Genomic DNA, 17,756 nt, shown 5'->3' on the forward strand with positions numbered 1-17,756 from the left:
CCCTCGAGATATGGCATCTGTGATTAAAAACAATATAGGTCTTTGTGAAACTAAAAAAAAAAAAAAAAAACTAGCCGTGGATGTGTTGCGTCATCACGTTTACAACCGAGCATCGGTTCTGCGTGTCACCCACGCAGCAGATGTGCACGCTGAGTCAGAGGGACGGACGCCGTTTGTCTAACTTATCCTTTTTCGCTTTAGGGGGCAGATGGTTGAGAGAAGAGTCAGATTGACGGGTGGTTTCAGGCGATGGGAATGTTTGTGCTAAAAGGGCCCGGAGACACAGGGTGGGAATAAAAAAGATAAAAAAAAAATTAAAAAAAAAAAGGAAAAAAATCTGTAAAGGGAGAGGAAATGGTGGAAAGAAAAAAAATAGAAGAAATGAACTCAAAAAAAAAAAAAAATAAAGAGAAGGATTTTTGTCTTATGTTTGCACTGCGCATGTGTGTGTGTGTGTGTGTGTGTTTCTGCAGGTCCTTGGTTGGATCCGTAACGGTGAATCCATGCTGAACGCCGGCCTGATCACCGCCAGCTCATTACAAGAGGCTGAGCAGCTGCAGAAAGAACATGAACAGTTCCAGCATGCAATCGAGGTAAAAAACAAACGGGAATAAATCAGCCGTGTCTTAAAACCCAAGCACGCATGTGCAGCTGCGTTTCCCATCTTTATTCCCGTTTTATTTTATTACCCTTGAAATTTTCGGTCAAAAACTTGGCCGCCCGGCCTTGATAATATATCAGAATTTGTCTTGATTTATCTCTTTACGTTCTACATTCCTTTAAAACGTCTTTACCTCCCTACGTTCACGTTTTCTGCACGGCATTCCTTTCTCGCCAGTCATCGCGTGGAACGACTTCATGAAAAAGCCTCGATCAACGCCGTTGTCTTACTTTGGTCTCAACTCTCCTTTATCTGTTTGTAGAAATCCAATTTAAATGTAATTAATTTTAATAGCAGCAAGGTACATTGTCACAGTATAAAGGTAGAGTTGGCACACCTACAGTTAAATAAAGAAAATAGAATCGGCATTTATGCATAGATGCATGTATTGTGCTCTTTCTGTCTGAAACCATTTACAGCGGAAACTTGACTTTCCAGCGCATCAACTTGAGTTTTCCGAGAATTCGAGTCATTTCTCAGTCGTTTTATTTTTTTCCTCTTTGTGATACGAGCCGAGATCCCAGTTATGAACGAGCGGGACGACGAGTGTTTGACCGTGACGTGGCCGCCGCCGTCCATGAATGCGTTTAAAAAACACATTTTCCACCGGCATCTTTGTCCAAACGTCATGCTAAATTCTCATAATACATTTAATTTATGGCACCTTATAAAGCACTCAAGGACACTGTACAGAAGATCATATCTGTACATTCTCTTTTCTTTTGTATGAATAACCTTTTAATAGTATTTAATAATATTATTATTATTAATAATATTATATATTATAATATTATATGTATATATATATATATATATACATATAATATACATATAATATTATCATATTATAATATATATATATATATATATATATATATATATATAGTAAAATATATAATATTATACTATATAAATATATATTATTAATAAAAATAATCTTTTTGATAATATTTGTCATTTTTAAATCACATTTATTTAAAAATACGTTATATATTATATTATATGTATATTATAATATATATATATATATATATATATTATAATATACAAATATATATTAATAATAATAATAATAATATTTTTATGGTAATACTAATAATAATCTTTTTAATAATATTTGTCGTTTTTAAATCACATTTATTTAAAAACACGTCACAAAACTAGGGAGCTGAAACAGATTAGCAGTGTCTCCATTCATTTTCAGTGGGAAGTTTCATCTGATATACGACCAAATTTTGACGGTTACAGAACAAATCAAACTCGTAATCCGTCTGTACGCTGAATTATTATTCGTATTGTCCCTGCAATGCACAGTCCAGGAAGGAGGATTTGACACTTCCTCCAGAATCACGTTGTAATATTTCTACTTCTACTACTTGTGGAGCCTTTCTGTCGCTTCCCAGTCCACAGTTCCACAAGATACAATTGCACTTTCTTTTATTCTTAATCTCGTCTTCCCCCCCCCTTGTGCAGAAAACCCATCAAAGTGCACTCCAGGTTCAGCAGAAGGCTGAAGCTTTGCTTCAAGCGAACCACTACGACATGGACATGATCAGGGATTGTGCAGAAAAGGTTTGCAATCTTGGCTATTTTTGTAGAAAATAACCAAGTAGGCTATGAAAGAAATCGTTGACCATGTTGTGGGTGTGAAGGTGGCTGACCACTGGCAGCAGCTGATGCTGAAGATGGAGGACCGGCTCAAGCTGGTTAACGCCTCTGTGGCCTTCTACAAGACCTCCGAACAGGTACCCGCGAAGCCTCGCCCTCGACCGTCTGCAAATTAATTTAAATGTGCCCGTCAAGGATTTTCAATCATGCAGGTCAGCGGTTCAATCAGGAGAAGGTCGACGGTTTTATGTCGTCCGTCTATGTGACAGGTTTGCAGTGTCCTGGAAAGCCTGGAGCAGGAGTACAAGCGAGAGGAGGACTGGTGCGGCGGGGCCGATAAACTGGGGCCCAACAGCGAGTCGGACCACGTCACTCCCATGATCAGCAAACATCTGGAGCAGAAAGAAGCATTCCTTAAGGTGAGCGTCGTTTTCACGGAGGGCCGCATCGGCATGATAGTTGCCCTCAAAGGGCCACGTGTGACGTCAACAGTGTAAATGTAACCAAATTCATGTAAAATGAATGTAACTATCAAAATCCTTATCTTTATTTATATTAAGAGAATCAGACCTTTTGAGATGTTCTCCTGGGCCACATAAAATGACGTGGAGGGCCACATTTGGCCCGCCGGCCTTGAGTTTGTGGTGTAGAATGGCTTCTTGACCATTCTAAAGAAGAGCAGTCGCTTATTAATTATATTGCTTTACTTCTTCATGTGCTAAATGCCAAATCAGCCAGTTTGCTGTGTCGCTAAAATTCTTCTCTGCACACCTACAGGCCTGTACTCTTGCCCGGCGCAATGCTGACGTTTTCCTGAAGTACCTGCATAGGAACAGTGTTAACATGCCTGGAATGATGTCCCACGTAAAAGCTCCAGAAACTCAGGTTAAGAGTGAGTACACTTTACAATACTTTAATTGATTTTCATTCGAATGGTCGCCATTTCTTCTGCCAGGCCTTTATCATCCTTTGAAACATATTACTGTTTTATGAAAGCTAAAGGATTAACTCTCTTTAATCAAACTTTATTTGAGGACATTTATGCTAACTGTCGGACATGTATGCTAGCTGTCGGACATGTGTGCTAGCTGTCGGACATGTATGCTAGCTTTCGGACACGTATGCTAGCTGTCGGACATGTATGCTAGCTGTCGGACATGTATGCTAGCTGTTTGACATGTATGCCAGCTGTCGGTCATGTATGCTAGCTGTCGGACATGTATGCTAGTTGTCGGACATGTATGCTAGTTGTCGGACATGTATGCTAGTTGTCGGTCATGTATGCTAGCTGTTTGACATGTATGCCAGCTGTTGGACATATATGCCAGCTGTTTGACATGTATGCCAGCTGTCGGACATGTATGCTAGTTGTCGGACATGTATGCCAGCTGTCAGTCATGTATGCCAGCTGTCGGACATGTATGCTAGTTGTCGGACATGTAAGCTAGCTGTCGGACATGTATGCTTGTTGTCGGAAATGTATGCCAGCTGTGAGATAGTGGTGCGTTGTGCGTAGGGGTAACAGAGAAGTTCAAGGTGGAGGTGGGACTCCATCAGGGATCAGCTCTGAGCCCCTTCATGTTCCCAATGGGGATGGACAGGCTGACAGATGAGGTTAGACAGGAATATCCATGGACCATCATGTTTCCAGATGACATTGTGATCTGTAGTGATAGCCGAAAACAGGTTGAGGGAAATCTAGAGAGGTGGAGGTATGCGCTGGAAAGGAGAGGAATGAAAGTTAGTCGCAGCAAGACAGAATATATGTGTGTGTGAATGTGAGGAACTCGTGTGGAACGGTGAGGCTACAGCGAGTGGAGATCAAGAAGTTGGAGGATTTCAGGTACTTGGGGTCAACAGTCCAGAGCAACGGAGAGTGTGGAAAAGAGGTGAAGAGACGGGTCCAAGCAGGTTGGAATGGGTGGAGAAAAATGTCGGGGGTACCAAGAGATAGAAGACTATCAGCCAGAATGAAAGGAAAGGTGGTGAGACCAGTGATGCTGTATGGACTAGACACAGTGACATTGACCCAAATACAGGAGGCACAGCTGGAGGTTGCAGAGATGAAGATGTTGAAGTTCCCTTTTGGAGTGACCAGGATGGATAGGATCAGGAATGAGTCCATCAGAAGGACGCCTCATGTAAGGTATTTTGGAGAGAAGATCAGAGATGGTCAGGTCATGTACAGAGGAGGGATAGTCAATATATTGGTAGATGTATGCTGGAATTGGAGATCTAGAGGAAGACCAAAGAGAAGATTTATGGATGTAGTGCGAGAGGACACGAAGTTAGTTGGCGTGAGAGAGGAGGATCCAGAGAATAGGGCGAGATGGAGAAGGTTGATAGTTGTAGCGACCCCGGAAGAGAAAACGCCCAAAAAAAGAAGAACAAGAAGAAGAATCAAACCGTATTTGACTGAGTGACCATCTTTTTTACCAGTTTAGCTGCTCTGTAACTGTCATCCACTCTGTTGTGCTCTGTTTGCTTCACCAGACATCTTGAATGAGTTGCTGCAGAGGGAGAACAGAGTGCTCCACTTCTGGACCATGAGGAAGCGGAGGCTGGACCAATGCCAGCAATATGTGGTGTTTGAACGCAGTGCCAAACAGGTGTGTGTTGTTTTTTTTTTTTCTTGTTATCGTCAGTAGGCCTGCCTTTTGGAGACAAAGCGTTTTCAGTGTCTTCACAATGACGGTCCTAAAGATGACTATCATTACACCGACGTCGTCCTTTTTTATTACAGAGCGTTCGTAAACCCAGACCTCCAGCCAATCGTTTGAACCCCCTCAGGGATTCCTGGACCTTTTGGGGATTTTATTGCCAAGTTTTAGCGAGACTCCTCGCACTGTTAAATAAACAGGTCACAGATCAGTATTTCAACGACTAGACAGCCTTAATGTTTATTTGTTTGTTTTTTGTTTTAAGTTGGTTAGTTTTGCCTCCATTGCAGTAGAACGCCTCTTGGGTTGATCCGGCGTCGCCGTCGAGCTCCTGGCTCCCTCTTGTGGTGCTGAGATGCGCAAAGCAACGTGCCCTGCCAATATGTTGGGATGACATCATAGATGTTTTTAGGGCAAAGCTATTCTAGGGCGATCCAGCTTTATCCCCCTCCCGCCCCCAAGCCAGGACCCAAATGTTGTCTGTTTTGCCTGGACCAGTTCTGCCACTGCTGGCCGGGAGAGTTTTACCTGCTGGCCCAGATAGAAAGTACGAGAACAACCAAAAAGGGGGGTCAAGCGGTGCACTGTACGACTACACAGTAGAAATGGATTAATATTATAGATTCTATCTGTATGGTAAAGTGATACGTGTCACAGAGACACTGATTTCTTTTGTATTACTTTCACAATGTACTCACGCCCCTCACTAATACCTCCTTAAGTAGCATTAGTGAGGGTTGTGGAGTTTCTTAAAAGTCCCAAATTGCGGCGTGGATTGTTTTCCACGCTGACATCTGGTTGAAGTTTCTTCAGTATCCGCATCAGGACGTCTGAATATTTTGAATTTGTCCACCGAACTGTGAGCCAAGGTAACGACATTGGTTGAATACGTGCACCGATGGCGAGTCTGAGTCCGCGGCTTAAACCCACAGCCAATGACTAACTTGTGGTTTTTTGATTTTTTTTTTCTTTATTTTGTATTTTAAAGGCGCTGGAATGGATCCATGACACCGGGGAGTTTTACCTGTCCACACACACGTCCACGGGCTCCAGCATTCACCACACACAGGAGCTGCTAAAAGAGCACGAAGACTTCCAGATCACAGCTAAGGTGTGCACGTGTGTCGTCCTTTTTTTTTTTTTTTTCGCTTACAGATTCACAATTGTCTTACTTGAGACTGACTTTATTCATTTAAATTGAATTAATCCATCCTAGCAGTCGTGTACATTCTCACAGTAAGGTAGAGCTGGTAGACCTACAATAAAATAAAGAAAATATCAGCATGTATACATAGATGCATATAGAGAAGAAGATGTGTAGACATTAACACACACAATGAGAATAAATCTTTGCACAGAATGGGTCGAGGAAGTCGATGAGAAAGCAATGACGGATTTGAAATATGACCTGAAGGAAAGGTTTGTCTGACTTATTGCTGCAAGATCTTTGCAGACACCTGACGTCTAGAACTCTACATAGTTGTGTTTTTACTGTCAAAAGGCTCCAACACCGTGGGATATCATGTATAGCCGGATCTTGACTTTCCAGCGCAACAACTTGAAAGTTTTCCGAGATTCGAGCCATTTCTCGTTTGGTTTTTTTTTTCCTCTTTGTGATGCGCCAAATCCGAGTTAGGGGTTTGACAGCGAGGTGGCGCCGCCGTGCATGATGCCGTTTAAAAACACACAAAAAACATAATAACTAGAGGCGTAAAGGAGAAACTCCCCCAACCTCCAATGCTGATTTCCCCAAACTTCATGGTAAATTCTCATAATACATTTAATACATGGCGCCTAAAACAGTCAGATGCGCCGCCTTCCACTAGGTAGCCCAGTGAAATTTACTGAAAAGTATAATAAACAGAGCAGGAGCAAGGAGAAACTCCCCCAACCGCCTCTGCCTGCATTCTCATGGAAATCCAGTGTTGCTTCGCTCGAAGCGCAACGTGGCGTATGTTTGCACACGGCGGCGCTCGGCCCGGGAGGCCCGTTCCCCGGGCGGCGTATTGTACAGTTTCCTCTTTGCTGTGTCACTGTTATTGTGTTAGAGATGAAGCCATTGTGTCAAGCAACACTCCGATACCCCGACTCTTTCTCTTTCTCTTTCCGTGTCCATCTGTCATCTACCTTTCCTCCGCCGGTCCTGCCTCTATGTGTCCGTCTCTCTTTCCCCTCCCTGAATTTCTCTCTATTGACAGCAAACCAAAGAGCGGGTAAAGCTGTTGATCCAGCTGGCGGATGGGTTTTGTGACAAGGGCCACGCCCATGCCCTGGAGATAAAGAAATGGGTGGCCTCAGTGGACAAGCGCTACAGGGACTTTTCTCTCCGCATGGACAAATATCGGACATGCCTGGAAACAGCACTGGGCATTTCTTCTGACTCCAACAAAGCCGTGAGTTTGATTTTGACCGGTACGGACGTATCCGAGCCGTCCGATGTCGACGGGAAACCGTTCGGTGTGAGAGAGGTGACACTCTGACCTGGGTTCAAAGTTTGCCGGGGCCGCGGAGATCGTCGCGAACCCTCCGAAAGTTGAGGGGTCCATTTAAGTTCTTCCTCGACGGAGTTTCCCTTTTGGTAGCTCACAGAAGAAACGCCGACTCAAATGAAGACTCGCTCCTCCACCTCCTCCGATGGAAAGCAAATTCACCGCGCTTTGTTACGGTGACGGCTCAATGACGACCACCAGTCCTAGTATTCGTAACGCAAAAGCCGCCTCCTGTGTTTTTCCAGAGCAAAGAGCTACAACTGGACATCATCCCAGCCAGTGCTCCGGGGTCGGAGGTCAAGTTGAGGGATGCCGCGCATGAACTCAACGAGGAAAAGAGAAAATCGGCGAGGAGAAAAGAGTGAGTGCAACGTGCATTTTCCCCAACATAAAAAAAAAAAAAAAATGAAAATTATTTTTAAAAGGAATTCTTAGATTTCAATGCTTGAGTAGAATATTCAGAAATGTCCAAATTTGTGATTTTTTTTTTTTTTTTCCGTAATATATACAGGACTGTCTCAGAAAATTAGAATATTGTGATAAAGTTCTTAATTACAAAAACAAAAATGTTATACATTCTGGATTCATCACAAATCAACTGAAATATTGCAAGCCTTTTATTATTTTAATATTGCTGATTATGGCTTACATCTTAAGAAAAAATCCTATCTCAAAATATTAGAATATCATGAAAAAGTCATTTTTGCTTTTTTAATTGCATTACAGAAGAGAACTTTATCACAATATTCTAATTTTCTGAGACAGTCATGTATTTTAATATACTAAATATAGTAATATTTCAGAGCTGTACAGTCCTTGCTAACATGTGTGTTATCACAGGAAATAAAAGCATATCATAGTGAAAATCTATAAATCGTTTTACCGCAGTTTTGCGTCCACAAGGCTGCAGTGATTGTCGATGTCAATAAGTTTCCAGTGGTAAATGAGAGAAAGAGTCACAATGAGCTCTATTGACCTCCTGTGTTCACACATACAAGGAATTTGGCTCTGGTTGACAGTTACAACTCGTGCTGACATGAAGGTAAACAATGCAAAGTGCCGAGTGCAATGTCTCTTTTAGTCCATTGCATCTGGTATACAGAAATACCACCGGTTTTTAGTGCTTTGCTCATCTTTCACATGTCATTTACTCAAAAAAGTAAAATAGCTTGGCAATTATTTGTAAAAAAAAAAAAAGATGTGGAGTGATGTAGCACATCCTAAAGGCTTCCACCTAGAGTAGGATTTTCATGTGACTGTCAGTGTATGGTTATTTATACAAAATCCAGAGTTGGTAGCATAAAGTGTAAAATTGTATGAAGGCACCAGAAGAGCTGACAACATTGTGTGTTTGAACTGCTATTTTCCAAACATTTATCAGTCCTGGTCGTCATTTCGCCGTGGTTTTTGTACTTGTTAGCAGAACGTAGGAGTTTAGTCTGATATTCATGATCTTGTCTCACAATTTTCTTTCAGATTTATAATGGCTGAGCTGATTCAGACAGAGAAAGCCTATGTCAGGGACCTAAGGGAGTGTATGGATGTAAGTAACCTCGTTACCTAATTTAAATTTTTCTTCATTTTTATTTTTCTACTTTTTCCCTTCATCATCACCCAATTGTTTCTAAAATTGACGAACTTAACCTTTCACATACCGTCATTTCTGGACTATTGGGCGCACCTGAATATAAGCCGCACCGGCTAAAATTTACTAAATAAATATATGTGTAAATATGAAGGCCACAAGTGTCCACATTGTAACATGAGATATTTAAACAGTAACATTTCATTTTTTATTTTTTATTTAATGCATGCCGGTAACCGGAAATGCTTTTTTTTCGCAAACAGTACCTGTAACACGGCTGATGAAAAAGAGGAATGATAAATAACGCAAGGAAAAGTCCATCCATCTGTTTTCCATCCCCGCTTTGTCCAACTCCAGCTAATCAGAATCAGAAAAAAAATATTTGTCCCCGTGGGGCAAATGGGGTAGCAGCATCAAATTGTGAACATCAAAGAATAAAATCAAAAAAGTAATGAATAAATAAGTAAATAAATAAATAAATGTAAAAATAAATTACTGTACAGAATTCTGCAAATTATAAGTAAGTTCGCTCTGCATTTATAGAGTAAATATATCATGAGCACATTGCTATCTTCCTCCTGCGCACTAAAACTATTAAAGTTGTTTTTCGGTGTCGGAATTGAACGGCCTCAGAATTTCACCGTAATTTCATCGGTCCGACGTGACGAGGCAAAATGTTTCGACTGCACGAAGCCCCAAAAAATCCACAAATTAGCCGCATCGTTTTTTTTTAAGCAGCAGTGTAGCGGCTAATAGTCCAGAAATGACAATAATAGTTTAATATTGTAATGTGCTGTTGTGCCTTGCGTGCATTGAAATGTTTATTTTCCGGTGTGCAGACATACTTGTGGGAGATGACCAGCGGCGTGGAAGAGATCCCACCTGGAATTGTCAACAAGGAACACATCATCTTCGGCAACATGCAGGACCTCTACGAATTCCATCACAAGTGAGTCCCTCAGCCGTCTTTCTTACCGTTTATTCTTTACCAACTAAATAAGAAGCCATGTAAATTTGGTCATAATGTTTTATGTTGTAACCGCTAAATTATAAAAATCATCCTTCCGACCGTCTGTTTCTTCTCAGTATCTTCCTGAAGGAGTTGGAGAAGTATGAGCAGCTTCCAGAGGACGTGGGTCATTGTTTTGTTACCTGGGTAAGAAAACGTTAAGCTCCCGAAAGCCATTTGAATGGGAATATCGGGCCTTTTTTATTTTTGTTTTTCGGATCGTCTCGGGTTAACTTTTTCCTGTGCCGTGTTCCGCCGTTCAGGCTGACAAGTTTCAAATGTACGTGAACTACTGTAAGAACAAGCCCGACTCCACGCAGCTCATCCTGGAACACGCCGGGCCCTATTTTGACGTGAGTAAATTTGAATATTTCAGGGTGGTAACTTCTGATTCTAGAGTTCAGACACGACAACGTCCTCATCTTTTTCGATCGCCGCGCCTCTCAATTTTTCTCCACAGGAAATCCAGCAAAGACATCGTCTCGCTAACTCCATCTCTTCCTACTTGATCAAACCGGTCCAGCGAATCACGAAGTACCAGCTGCTGCTGAAGGTAGACGACGCTTTCACCTCGACGCAATGTCGTGTTATTCACTTCGCAGGGAAACGCAAGTTTACCGTCGTGTCCGAACTGCAAGCCGCTACTTTTTTCACACGCTTTGAACACTGCGGCTTAAACAAGGATGCGGATAATTTACAGATTTTTTTTTTTTTTTTTTGTGCTAATGAGCTTCACGCCGCCAAAACATTTCGCCCTGACCAATGAAATTTGCGTGAAATTCTGACGCAGTTCGATTCTGACATTGACGACGAGTTTGATAGTTTTAGCGCGCAGGAGGAAGACCAAGATAGCAATCAGGTCATGATATATTTATTATATAAATGCAGCGTGAGCTTACTTACAATTCAAAGAATTCTGTATAATAATTTATTTATACTAATAGTTTATTTTATTATTTATTATTTGTTATTTATTTATTTATTATTTGTTATTTATTTATTGATTTGATTATTTTTATTTTTTTTTTTGTTTATTTTTTTTTTCTTTGATGGTTACAATTAGATGCTGCAACCCTCAGGGACAAATAAAAGTTTTTTCTGATTCTGATCAGCTGGAGTCAGACAAAGCGGGGTCAGGTAATGGATGGATGGACTTTTCCCTGTTATTTATTTTTAATCTTTTTCATCAGCCGTGTTACAGGCAGGGGTCAGAAATTAGGAGTCGATGTCACCGGTATGGATTTAATTAAATGTAAAAAATGTTTTTGTTAAATTATCTCTTGTTAAACGTTGACACCTGCAGCTTATAGACAAATATGGCCTATATATTTACACATATTTATTTAGTTACTTTCAGCTGGTGCGGCTTGTATTCAGGTGCGCTCAATAGTCTGGAAATTCCGGATTGGTTAGAACGGTTAGCTTCAGCCTCGCAGCATAAAAGGTCCCTGGTTAGATTTCTGACTTTCACGTGTTCTCCCTATAAAACATGCACTGAGTTGGAAACAATTTCAATATCATGCTGTTTATAAAGGGCTGTGTTTCCATCGTAGGAGCTGTTGACGTGCTGCGAAGAAGGGAAAGGTGAAATCAAGGACGGTCTTGAGGTGATGCTCAGCGTCCCCAAAAGAGCCAATGATGCCATGCACCTCTCCATGCTGGATGGTGAGATCACACACACACACACACACACACACACAACAAACATGGACAGATGCTAATACTGGTACTCATTTGAGTCGATTGACATACGTAACAGAAGTACTTGTTGCTGGGTCAGGACCCCGTTCTCACAATTTAATGGATGTTATGAATAGTGTTGAAAGTTCTTGTCGTGGCAACTGGACTCAAGTTTCTTCACTTGAAGACGTTCCGCCCTTTATTCCAAGAAGCTTCTTCGGTTCTAAGGTCTTTTTGGATGAGGGGTGAAACATCTTCAAGTGAAGAAGCCTTGACAAGAATATTTTGACAGGGGTTCGGCGAGACCTGGATGACTGAGAACCTCCACAGAACATCCTCAACCTCAGAACCATCTCAGTCATTACTCTGTCTCGGTCATACATGTCCTGCACCCCTGTGACAAAGTCTTCTTTTCCTTTGGGCTTTTCCCTTCAGGGGTCACGAGAGCCAATCAACCTTCTCCTCCTCTCTCCCACCAACTAACTTCATATCCTCTCTCACTACGTCCTTAAATCTTCTCTTTGGTCTTCCTCTAGACCTCCAATTCCAGCATCCGTCTACCGATATACTGACTATCCCTCCTCTGTCCATGACCCAACCATCTCTGACCTTATCTAACAGGAGCCTTCCTCCTGATGGACTCATTCCTGATCCTCTCAATCCTGGTCACTCCCAAAGAGAACCTCAACATCTTTATCTCTACAACCTCCAGCTCTGCTTCCTGTCTTTTGGTCATTGGAACAGTTTCTAGTCCATACATCATCGCTGCTCTCACCACTGTCTTGTCCACCTGACCTTTCCTTCTGGCTGATAGTCCTCTATCTCATAGTAAACCTCCACAGGCATAGCGTTCAAATATGTTTGGCTCTTTCGGCTCCCAAACGGCTGTTCAGATTTTTTTGGTTGCTTTAATCAAGATATTTCCAATAATAATGTAACATTATGCACAAAATGAATCAATAATTAATAAAAAAAAAAAAAGTATTATACTACTATGATAGAATAGCCTTTATTTTTTCACTCTACAGTGAACTTTTGACTCATTTAAACTTTTAACTTTTTTATATTAAGCAACTTTAAAGTCAAGCAACACAGAATCCCTGAAAAACACACGACTCAACAAAATTAAAAATATTTACTTTTCAGTGCAACAACAAATAACCTATGAAATACAAGAATAAACTTTTAGCTTTTTTATACGTAACAAATTAAAAGTGAAACACAGGATCCCTGAAAAACACACGAAATATAAATTAAAATATAGCCGTTACATTCGCGAACATCACTAATACTGTCGCTGTTACTGCGCCCCCAAAAAAATCCCCCAAAATATCCTCACTTTGGTTGGAAAATAAAAAATGCATCCTCAAAAGATCCGCCCGGCGCTACTTTTTATGTGTCGCGCCCACTTGGCTGTACTTGAAAAGTCGCCTTCACAATTAGCGCTGCCCCGTCCGGCACCTTTGACTGAACTCTCCCACTGAAAGCGCGTCACTCACTTTCATCAGTCATTCAGCAAAAAGCGACTCCGCCGTGACTCAGACGCAGCTTCAGTTAACTTGCTACCCACGGGTTTGCACACCGACTCATTTGCCCCTTCTTCTTATTATTATTATTATTTCCCTTCTCAGGATTTGACGGCAACATCGACTCCCAGGGAGAGTTAATCCTGCAGGAGTCTTTTCAGGTCTGGGATCCCAAAACGCTGATTCGAAAGGGTCGCGACCGTCACCTGTTCCTCTTCGAGATGTCCCTGGTTTTCAGCAAAGAGGTCAAAGACTCCAACGGTCGGAGCAAGTACTTGTACAAGAGCAAGCTCTTTGTAAGTAGCTTCACCTTGTTTCATTCTGTATTATTACTTCCAAATATGCGCTTTACCGTCATTCACTTGATTTACATTTGCAATAAATTTCTTTCATTGGTCGTCATTAAAGATGCAGCATCGTTTATTCAGGTTGGATCTTCGTCCAGAAATTATGTCGCGCCGCAAACCGTTACGAAATGTCCGACGTAAGTGTTTTCCGACGGAAGTAACCCGCGAATGTTTCGCTCACGATTCCAGACTTCAGAGCTCGGCGTGACCGAGCACGTGGAGGGGGATCCTTGCAAGTTCGCCCTCTGGGTCGGCAGAACCCCGACCTCGGACAACAAGATCGTTCTCAAGGTAGAGTCAACGTTTATGGACCGTTTATGAATCACAGAGGAGTGAAAAGAAGAGGAGAGTAATTTAAGTCAACTTTATTGTTAATACTGCCATACGTTCGCACATACAGAGCATTGCACCCTCAGTGCAAAAGTACAATAAATTGTTTTTTTTTTTGTCACTCTATTTCTATTGTTGCCTTTCTATTTTTATTAATATTCTTTTTTTTTTCCTTTTTTTTCAAATAACTGCTGTGACAAAGGAATTTCCCCGATGGGGATCAATAATCTTTGTCTTATCTTAAATATTTTTTCATAACAACGGCAAGTTATGCTGAGCTAGATATTGTAGAGTTTGATTTTTAAAGTGACAGGAGTGCTAAAAAGCAGTTGCAAAAAAAAATAGTGATAGTTGTATGAAAGTGCAGTTTTAACAGTGGACTTTTCATGTAAGTGAATGAGTAAGTCTGTGAAAGAGAAAAAAAAAACACTGCTCTAATGGTCTATTTTCAAATTACTCATTCATATACTAACATATCTTTTCACCTTGGCAGCAGTTTGTATCTGCGTGCACTTTATATTTTATAACTAACAATTTAATGTTACCGTTAAATGTAACTTTCCTGTTGAATTTGCACTCTATTATTTTGTTAAAATGTCACCGTGGGATTGCGAGAAGCGTCTTCTCGATCTCTCTGTATGTCCGATACAAAAGATAAAAAAAGCTAAACATTATCGATCCCCATAGGACAAATTTTCTCTGTCACAGCATCGTAACAGTTATAATGTCAGAAATGAGAAAAAATAAATGTGAATATAAATATAGTGAGACATCCGAAGACAGAAGATAGCAAGAGATCCAAGAATACATGCAGAGAAATTGACAATAAAACTGACTTAGAAATGGAGGAAACTGATGAGTTAATAACAATAATAATAATAATAATAATAATAATAATAATAGCAATAATAGCAATAATAATAATAACAATAATAATAATAATGATAATAATAATGATTATCATTATTATTAGTAGTAGTAGTATTATCCCAACCGAAATAATAATAACAATAATAACAATAATAACAATAATAATAATAATAATAATAATGTGTCCACAGTGAATCAGAAATATTGTATTTTAAAGTCATTTAAATGTACGAAGCGCCTTATGTTCATGCTTATCAAGCCAATGCTTATTTTGCATATTTTCTGCATATTTCGCCCATATAGTTTTATTATATAGTACTCGTCTGCTATGCACGTCCTGACAAAAGTCGTTTCTAATGACAATAAAAAAATCCTCGAATCCTTATTCGTTCACATAGTACGAATAGATCGATTCTACTTTTTGATACGGGCAGAAATGCGCACATTTCCGAGTGCGCGCGAGTGTTACACCGGGCAAATATGCGCCTCGTGGCTCTCCTTCTCGTTACGTAACTTGAAAAGGACCGGCCGAATCTGTTCTTTCACGCAAAATGCGTCACAGCAACTGTGGCGCTGGCGGTTTCCAAGCGAAGGACCGACAACAGGAAGTGTCTCCTTTTTGTGTGACGTAAAGCGGCACAAGGCTGGCGATGATCTTCCGCAGTCCGTGTCCAAGAGACCAAGCTGTCGTCGCTTCGAGATCAGGCCTATAATTTGCTGAATAAAATCAAATCGTCATTTGTAGAAAATTTGAAAAGATTGAGTTTTATATGCTGGAACTTGAAACTGACCCAGGGTTGTGTGTGGTTTTTTTTTCTTAATTTTTTTTTTTTTTTTTTTTTTTTAATTATCATTCTAGGCTTCGAGTCTTGAAAATAAGCAGGACTGGATCAAACACATTCGCGAGGTCATTCAGGAGCGAACGGTGCATCTGCGCGGCGCTCTGAAGGAGCCCATTCACATCCCCAAAGCCACGACGGCCAAACATAAAGGCAGACGGTAGGCTTTGACAGAGTCACAAAAAGACCAACTTATCCTTTTTTTTTCTTATTGGATGACGTTCAATCGGCTCAGCAGCTGGGCTCTTTGTAACCCCGACCCTTCAGCCTTAACGTTAAAAATGATAATCCCCGATAACGAACGTGCAAATTCGATGACGTCGCCCTCCAGGGACGGCGAGGAGCTGGACAGCCAGGGAGACGCGAGCAGCCAACCAGACACCATCTCGATCGCCTCGCGCACATCCCAGAACACACTGGACAGTGACAAGGTACGAACACCCAACACACACGCGTGATAAACATCTAATTTTGTATAATTGTCCCCCGATTTTTTCCTTTTATCATACTGTTGTGCACTCCTTACCTCACTTGTTACTAAGACACTTATAGTTTTATCACTTGTTTACTAAGACACTTTATAGTTTCACTGAGACACTTTATAGTTTATAGTTTATTTTTATTTCTAATTCTGCCTTTTCTTTTTATTATTTATTACTGTTATTTTTTCTGTAACTCTGGCACAACAATTTCCTTCGGGATTAATAAAGTTGTTCTTATCTTATCTTATCTTATCACATGTAAAACTCTTCCTTTAACCGGACAGGAAAAAAAAATGGCGTCACTCAGTGAGATTCCTTGCAGAACCTGCAGCTTGTGTATTTGCAACAATCTTGCCTGTGTGTGTGTGTGTGTGTGTGTGTGTGGAGAGTGTGAGCTTTTCCACTCACTAGGAACAGGGACAGTCTTTGGTTATATCTGGTATCATAATAGCAGCACAGAAGGCTTGTCCTCCTACGCTCAGTATGAGCATCTAACACTAATATACATGTTACAGCATCGAAGAAAAAGGGATCAAAAATGTCCGTAGTTAAACGTCTTCCTAATTTTAAACGGAGGCCCGCCTTCTTCGCGCCTCCGTTTCCGGCGCTTTTTTTCGTTAACTGGTACAAAGGGTGAGTTCTGCCAACTCCAGTTAATAAGTATTGATGCATTTGGGTCAGGACTATTTACCGTCATTTTCGGACTATTGAGCGCACCCGAATATAAGGCGCAACGGCTTAAAATAACTAAATAAATATGTGTGCAAATTTAGGCTCCGTTCGTCCATAAGGCGCAAGTGTCCACGTTTAACATGAGATGTTTAAACGGGAACGTTTTTTTTTTTTTTTACTTTTAATTTCTTTCCGGTACAAATACGTACTTGCTTTTTTCGGAGACGGGCCTGAAACATGGATTAAACCATTAAAATCGTCTTTTTCGGTGTTGGAATAGGAAATGTAATAACATGGTGCATTATGTAAAACAATTCTAAAGAATAGTTTATTTGTCAATTGTATTTCATTTTACTTTAAAGTATTTGTAAAAGCTAGGCCCATTATTAGCATCACTGTATTAGCCTAGTAGCAGTACTTAGCAATTACTATCAGTACACTATTCAAAGGTTGCATTAATAGAGAATATTCTATAAATTCCATGTTTTTACATTTCCTAGAGAATAAAAAAGTTATAATAATGACTTTAAAATATAAAAATAACTTATTACATAATCCGGCAAAATTTATTACAAAATGCGTTGGGGCAGTTTATTACAAAATACGGCAGTTTATTACAAAATGCGTCTCTATTACAAAATGAAATAAAAAAGTTATTACATTTTGGACGTTTATTACAAAATGCACTGTCATTTCAACACCGCGCATGTGACAATAAACGCTTTGAATCTTCAGGAAGTTCATCCCACCTGTCCGAAGCAAAAAATTAGGTCTTTGCAAACGGAGATCATATACGCAGGTTATTAGCATCTCGGGGGGGGAAAGGAAGTGAGATCCAAAACGAAGCGGTCGTCGGCGAGGCTTTCTAACGCCAGGTGTGAACTTTGGATGTGATGCATACTGATTCCAGGTCAGAACAGAGCCTCCCTCTCTCGCTCTCGCTCTGAGGATTCTGTGTGAGACCTCTCATTCAAGAGGCGGCGACAGTGCTGTGTTTG

The 17,756-nt window shown here is 40.6% G+C and overlaps 1 protein-coding gene across 1 annotated transcript in view; it reads left to right on the forward strand.

The window, feature by feature from the left end:
* Nucleotides 1-17,756, forward strand: part of triob (trio Rho guanine nucleotide exchange factor b) — a 124,059-nt gene that overhangs the window by 78,865 nt on the left and 27,438 nt on the right. The window contains exons 18-36 of the mRNA XM_086156040.1: nt 474-593; nt 2,135-2,233; nt 2,314-2,406; nt 2,539-2,688; nt 3,047-3,161; nt 4,763-4,878; nt 5,918-6,040; nt 7,128-7,322; nt 7,664-7,779; nt 8,895-8,961; nt 9,843-9,952; nt 10,090-10,159; nt 10,276-10,365; nt 10,473-10,565; nt 11,566-11,677; nt 13,324-13,514; nt 13,755-13,856; nt 15,625-15,764; nt 15,936-16,035. Of these exons, the coding sequence (XP_086012166.1) occupies nt 474-593; nt 2,135-2,233; nt 2,314-2,406; nt 2,539-2,688; nt 3,047-3,161; nt 4,763-4,878; nt 5,918-6,040; nt 7,128-7,322; nt 7,664-7,779; nt 8,895-8,961; nt 9,843-9,952; nt 10,090-10,159; nt 10,276-10,365; nt 10,473-10,565; nt 11,566-11,677; nt 13,324-13,514; nt 13,755-13,856; nt 15,625-15,764; nt 15,936-16,035 (2,202 nt within the window). The remainder of the gene's footprint in view (nt 1-473; nt 594-2,134; nt 2,234-2,313; nt 2,407-2,538; nt 2,689-3,046; nt 3,162-4,762; nt 4,879-5,917; nt 6,041-7,127; nt 7,323-7,663; nt 7,780-8,894; nt 8,962-9,842; nt 9,953-10,089; nt 10,160-10,275; nt 10,366-10,472; nt 10,566-11,565; nt 11,678-13,323; nt 13,515-13,754; nt 13,857-15,624; nt 15,765-15,935; nt 16,036-17,756) is intronic.

Source organism: Fistularia commersonii, chromosome 11, assembly GCF_037954325.1.
Source record: "Fistularia commersonii isolate RoL2024-O1a breed Wild chromosome 11, RoL_Fcom_v1.0, whole genome shotgun sequence".
NCBI classification, from domain to species: domain Eukaryota; kingdom Metazoa; phylum Chordata; class Actinopteri; order Syngnathiformes; family Fistulariidae; genus Fistularia; species Fistularia commersonii.